This window comes from Egretta garzetta, unplaced genomic scaffold (genome assembly GCF_000687185.1).
Source record: "Egretta garzetta isolate BGI_Z169 unplaced genomic scaffold, ASM68718v1 scaffold33, whole genome shotgun sequence".
NCBI classification, from domain to species: Eukaryota; Metazoa; Chordata; class Aves; order Pelecaniformes; family Ardeidae; genus Egretta; species Egretta garzetta.
Genome location: NW_009259250.1, coordinates 511,655 through 517,834, shown reverse-complemented (window position 1 = coordinate 517,834; position 6,180 = coordinate 511,655). Strand labels below are relative to the sequence as shown.

The window sequence follows — 6,180 nt, the reverse complement described above, 5'->3', positions numbered from 1 at the left end:
TGCTGAAATGCATTGTCCCAATTTGTTTTGTTAGGATTGCAGGAAATTTGGAACGAAGCTGCAGCTTTTGGCAGTTTAGCAGGAGGCGGCTGCCAGCCCGAGGCACAGATGGAGGTATTTGGAGAAGCCAAAGCAGCATGGTCTTTCTGTTCCTTTCTTAAAACCATCAGAAGGATTAGATTTTTAGCACTTGAAGTGGCTTAATTTAGATTTTGAGATAAAATACAGCAGGGAGAAACAGTCTCTTTTTTAGTTCTCTTCCACAGATTTTTTTGTGGATTTAGGAGATCGGAACCATATTTTAATTTTATTTTGTTTAAGCAGCCTGGGATTGCGGAATATGATTTTATGACATAAGTGAACTCCAGAGCAGATCTCGTGTATGTGGGCTATGTAAGTCTTTGGTGATATTTGCACCTTTTAAAATCTCAAGTTGCCAAGAAACTACTTCAGAGTTTACCATGACAGTAGACTTCATCTGTGGGTAGTTCTTTGCTCTTTTTTTTTTCCTGTGCAGCTGAGAGGAAGGGGTCAGAAAACTAGTCTTCACATTCAAGACACTTGCTCATTGAAGTTAGTAATTGAAGTAGTGGCGGTTTAATACTAGTTTTAATAGGTTCATCTGCAAGGCCACCTGTAGATATGCAGCTTAGTCCCTGCAAAAAGTTGCAGGGAAGTAATGGATAAGCGTGGCTGTTGTAGCCCCTAGCGAAAGCAGCTTTGTAAGCATGCCTGCAGACAGGGCTTCATTAACAACCTGTGCAGCAGGAGCTGCTCAGCTGCCCTTTGACTTCTCTGGTCCATTTTTAAACAAATGCATACAGACAGAAGCATTTGCAGGCCTATTAGTAGACTAAAACCTATTTGACAGACTGTACCGTTAAAGAGAGTTGATTTCCTTTATGCCTTACTAAGCTTCATGCAGTACTTCTCTAAACTTTTTGTTTCGGTTTCTTACGTGGTGTTTTTCATATGCAGGTATGGGGATGTTCTTCTCTGCATAGCTGTGAAGTGACTCACTTGGAATTTTGTGTTCAGTTGTGAACATGTGGTTGCTAAAATTAATCTGAGGCTTAGATTAGTTTATTGTGAATAAACAAAAATAATTGGCTACTAAAGTGAAAGGTTATTTGGCAAAGATTTAGAAGTTCAGTTAGCTTAGTCAGAATTTAAGTCTGTACCTTAATAAGCTTACTGGGAGGACATAAAAGGAAGATAACTTTATTAGGAAGTCGTAGTGAGCTGGTTATAAATGGAAATAATGGAACATTGTCTTATGAAGAAAGTGTCTGACACTGGGTGAAATACCTTGCCGTTATTTTGTTAGTTTTATTGGTTCTTTCAAAAGAAGCAGTGGGAGACTTACTGGATTGAGCAAAATGCTGAAAAATGTGTAAATGAGAGTAATTCTGCATTATCTTGGAGATAAGCAGTAGTGTAAAGGCCTAGGCTACCTTGACATGGGGAATTGGGATGATTTAAATCTAGAAAGATAAAAAAGGAGGAAAAAAAATCGAAGCAGCATTGCTTAACTTTGAAGGCTCCTCAGGTTCACTGGGTACCTTCCTAGACTGCTTTTACATTTCTCTGCAGATCTAATCTAAGGTACCCAGACATGTTCAGAAGTGTTCGTTTTATAAATCTAATCATCCAGTTCTCACATAATTTATGTTGTAATTCAGAGTTTGAAGTGGAGAGGTGTGTCTGTTCTTGGAGGAGCCTAAGGCAGTAGGTGTTCTCAGGTCATGCTTTCTATATTCCAGGGACGTGGATTTCAGAGCAGTGGCCAGTCGACTTAATTTGCAAAAATGTGCAATGGTTATGGGTGTGATTGCATAATATTTGAATGATTTGAGTCCTAGCACAATCTAAGCTGTAGGTCATCTTTAGCCTGAAGGAAGTAGAATTTACTGTTCCTGCATCCCAAGTGAGTTCCACTGACAAATCAAAGATGTCTCGGAAAAGACATCCTCTAGCCCTTCTTTCAAAGACAGGTCACTAGTTAGGTTAGGTCGGCAGTGCAAGATCAGGCAAAAAGCCAACAGGAAGGAACATAGAGGTCAGGGAGCTCAGGGAGTGTGAAAACCTCATTTTTAATCCCTGAATTGTGGTTTATATCTAAAATTGGCCCATGTGAAAAGCCTAAATAGTCCAAAGAGCAGTCATTACAGTGTCTCCCCCTTTAAAAGAAAGCGAATGTGTCTGGGAGAAAGGATGTCACAGATTCAGACCTCCTTTGATAAAGGGAGATGAAGTGTTGTTTTTTCTGCTTGCTCTCATTACTACATGGCTATTAGTGAAAGATGAAGTGATTTGGCCAAATCTACATAGCCAGTGACAAAAGTTGAGTTTGAATAGATTTTCTTGCTCCAGTCTCCAGTCCAGCTCAGTAATCTGTAGATGCCCTACTGATGGTGGTTTCCGTGACAATAATAGATTTTGTGACGTTTCTGTGACTAAAAATGAAAAAAAAAAGTTTTCTTGCCATTCTTCGTGTTCCATCCCAAATGTTTAGAAGTAAAATTTAAATATATGAAATATAATGTAAATGTATAACATATAATACATCTGGAATTTCAGATCTTAGAGCAAATTATGTGTATACAAAGAAAAAAAAAAGTTTTCTTGCCATTCTTCGTGTTCCATCCCAAATGTTTAGAAGTAAAATTTAAATATATGAAATATAATGTAAATGTATTAACATATAATACATCTGGAATTTCAGATCTTAGAGCAAATTATGTGTATACAAACATCTGGTTGGAGAAGTTTATCTGGTTAATCTTTTGGGACAAGGAGATGACTTCTTGCCCCTTCTTGCCCTGTGACTGACATTCTGGAGTTCCTAGAACTCGTGCTGTGCAACTCTTTGGCAGTGTCTGGGTCCAGAGAGTTGTGGTGAACTGAATTCAGTGTATTCAGTATGCAGGTTTTCTTGAGTAATAATCTTTGATTTTCAGTTTTTCTGGTATAATACATTACTTTAACGTACTCTATTGTCAAGTGTTGTATGCAGAAAAGTCCTTTGAAACTAGCTGTAACTTCTGAATGTTTTAGCATGTTTTAAATGTTCCATTATCCTATGTCATACTTATCAGTGTTTTGTTGCTTTTATAGATTACCTTTCTCAAGGGATAGATCTGTCTGGAATAGAAGTAATTGAAAATGACCTGCTTTTTATTGCAAGAGCCCGGCTTGAAGTGGAAAATCAGGCTAAGAGGTTGCTTGAGCAAGGTGTGGAGACTCAGGTAAAATACACTTTCTTCTTCATTTCCTTTCAGAAGTGAAGTGTAAAACTACTCTGAGCTTGATTTCCTTTGTTTTGTGTAGCATTGTCTGATAAAGATTAAACATGAAAAAAGTCTTACATGAGAAATTCTCACACGTGAGAATATCCTAAGAAATTGACAAAACTGCCCTTGAACAATATTTGCAAGAATAAAATTTGCAGGATCTGGCCCTGAAATTTGGGAGAAATTAGGTGCTAATATGAAGAGTTTAAACACTGTGATAAAAGCTTGATGATTGATAGGACCTTGCAGTAAGCACAGCACACTACATTGCTAATATTGCCAAGCTTTATCGATAAATCTGAAAAATGCAGTTTCTTAAAACTGTAAGATTTCTACATTTTAGCTGTGCAGTAATATGTTGAAATGATTTGATAGATTTCCCATTAAAACTTTAAAGCGCATTTTAAACTTTGAAGTAAATATTCACTGTAGGGACTATCAAAATGAATATGCATAATTACATTCATCCATACTAAATGTAATTATCTACATTTTTAATAACCTGGCTATGTCTATTATTTAACTATTTGTAATATCATTAGTGCTGTTGTCTTGCCTTTTTAAAAATTCATGCTCTTTTGTCTATACTTTTTAGTATTCTTTAAAAAAAAGTATTTTAAATCTCATTACTACACCAAGAAGAAAAATCTAGTACAAGTTCCCATGAAATTTGGGGTTTAAATTAGAGAACAAAGAGGATTAGAGCAAGACATTCTTATGCTGTTTGTTACCTATGGTTAAACTTACCTGTAAGTCAGTATAGCATTCATTTATACTATTGAAGGTTATAGAACATACACAGAATGGAAAGTTTCTTCATTAAATTGGCTTGGTTAGACAATTGAGGATTAAAATTATCAGTTTGTCTCAAATTTTTACTTAGCCCTTTCATTTAAAGTAATTTTCTGCAGTAAGAAGTCATGATTGTGGTAAATACATTTGCCTCTTACGATTTACTGATAGAAAAATGGAAGGAAAAAACACAGTTTTTTACCTGATTACTATTCAAATGTTGAAACTCCTGGCTATTTGAGCACATTGCCAAGCTGTGATTGGGCTTGTTACAAGCTATGAAGTGTATGCGATGTTAAATAAAGACTGAACGAAGATAGGGCCTAAGAAAAAGCAAGTGGACATTTATTTTAAATGTAGCAAAAGTCTTCATCAGTGTGTACTCCTTCTAGTTTTTCGTGTCAGATTTGACCTTCTCTGATAATTTTCTCTTCATATTAAGTACTAAAACAGAGCTGACAAAGAAACCCTGGGGAAATCAATCCCACTCCACTTGAAAAATAGACAGATTTATTAGGTGTTCCAGGCTGTATCCAGGTAATCAAGAGATTATTAAAGTATATGCCTGTTGTGCTTTAGCCAGGGGCCTGTTTCCAGCAAATGGAAGATTATTTGGAAGAACATTATTAGTGCTTAGTCATATCAGAAGTAGGGATGTTTTCATGAAGAGGTGTTGGGGTATGCTTCACAGGTTTGTTGTTGTATATGATTCATGGATTTAATGTTGGAAAAATAGCGTGCTTTAGAAAATACGCATGCAGGCATTGCCCAAGAAATCTAGAATTTGAAATATGACTAGCAGATAGTATGTCTTCGATTCCTCTTATTGTAGCTGTGTGTTTTATTGACTAACTGATTTACATTTATACCTTCCAAGCCCTGAGATTCCTCATAAGAGGACATGGGATCTTCGTATTTTCTTCTGAGTTTTGTAGCACAGAATTCCTCAGACAGGCTGTCTTCCTGGTAGTATCTGTTCTAGTAGCCAAGTCTGTGCCTTTGAGAATAGTTCATCTGTACTTGTCCAGGTGGATCTTCAGTTACTTGATAATTCATATTTGCAATTGCAGTTTTAGTTTTCACCTTTGTTTTGATCTGCTGTTGTGGTGGTTTAACCCCAGCTGGCAACTCAGCCGCTTGCTCATTCCCCTCACAGTGGGATGGGGGAGAGAATGGGAAAAGTGAGAAAACTCATGGGTTGAGATAAAGACAGTTTAATATGTAAAGTAAAAGCCGCGTGTGCAAGCAAAGCAAACCAAGGAATTAATTCCCTGCTTCCCATGGGCAGGCAGGGGTTCAGCCATCTCCAGGAAAGCAGGGATCCATCACTCGTAATGGTGACTTGGGAAGAAAAGCGCCACCACTCCCAATGTCCCCCCCTTCCTCCTCCTTCCCCCAGCTATATATATGCTGAGCATGACGTCATACGGTGTGGGATACCCCTTTGGTCAGTTGGGGTCAGCTGTCAAAACATCCCTGTGGTATCAACAGTGTTTCCAGCACAAATCCAAAACATAGCTACTATGAAGAAAACTAATTCTATCCCAGCCAAAACCAGCACAGCTGTGTAAATAATACAAGAGATCGGTTGCCTACATAACAGCACCTATATTTTTGTATTTCATCCAGCACTTTCCAGCAATGCCTTAGGAAGAAAGTTAGTCTTATGTCTCCATTTTAGAGTATTTCAGTGTCCACCTGGAAGAGAAGCAGGCAGGGGAAATACATAAAAAGTAAAACTATAAGTGTCTCCTTTTAAGCAGAAGTCATTAGAATTTGGTTAATGTCTTCTCTAGAATTCAGCTTTTTTTTCAGACATGCTGCTAGAAGTTACTCTGACAAAAACAACAGAGCTAAAAAGTTTAAACTACCCCTTTCAACATTTTCATATATCTCCATTGTTTAGGTAAGAAGCTATTTTTGTTATTTTGATTATTTATTTAATGATGTATAAGCCATATGCTAATGAGCCGTGCCCAGATTCTCCCAAATAACCACCAGCAGTAGCACATGAAAGCAGATGCTTGCCTCTAAGTGACACATTGTCTTTTTCTCTACATTGTAATTAATGTTTTTATTGCATGTCCAGCACTGT

The 6,180-nt window shown here is 37.2% G+C and overlaps 1 protein-coding gene across 1 annotated transcript in view; it reads left to right on the top strand.

Annotated features, from left to right (window-relative positions):
- Positions 1-6,180, top strand: part of COG5 (component of oligomeric golgi complex 5) — a 187,900-nt gene that overhangs the window by 76,256 nt on the left and 105,464 nt on the right. Inside the window, exon 7 of the mRNA XM_009636074.2 lies at positions 3,118-3,248. Coding sequence (XP_009634369.1) covers positions 3,118-3,248 — 131 coding nt within the window. The remainder of the gene's footprint in view (positions 1-3,117; positions 3,249-6,180) is intronic.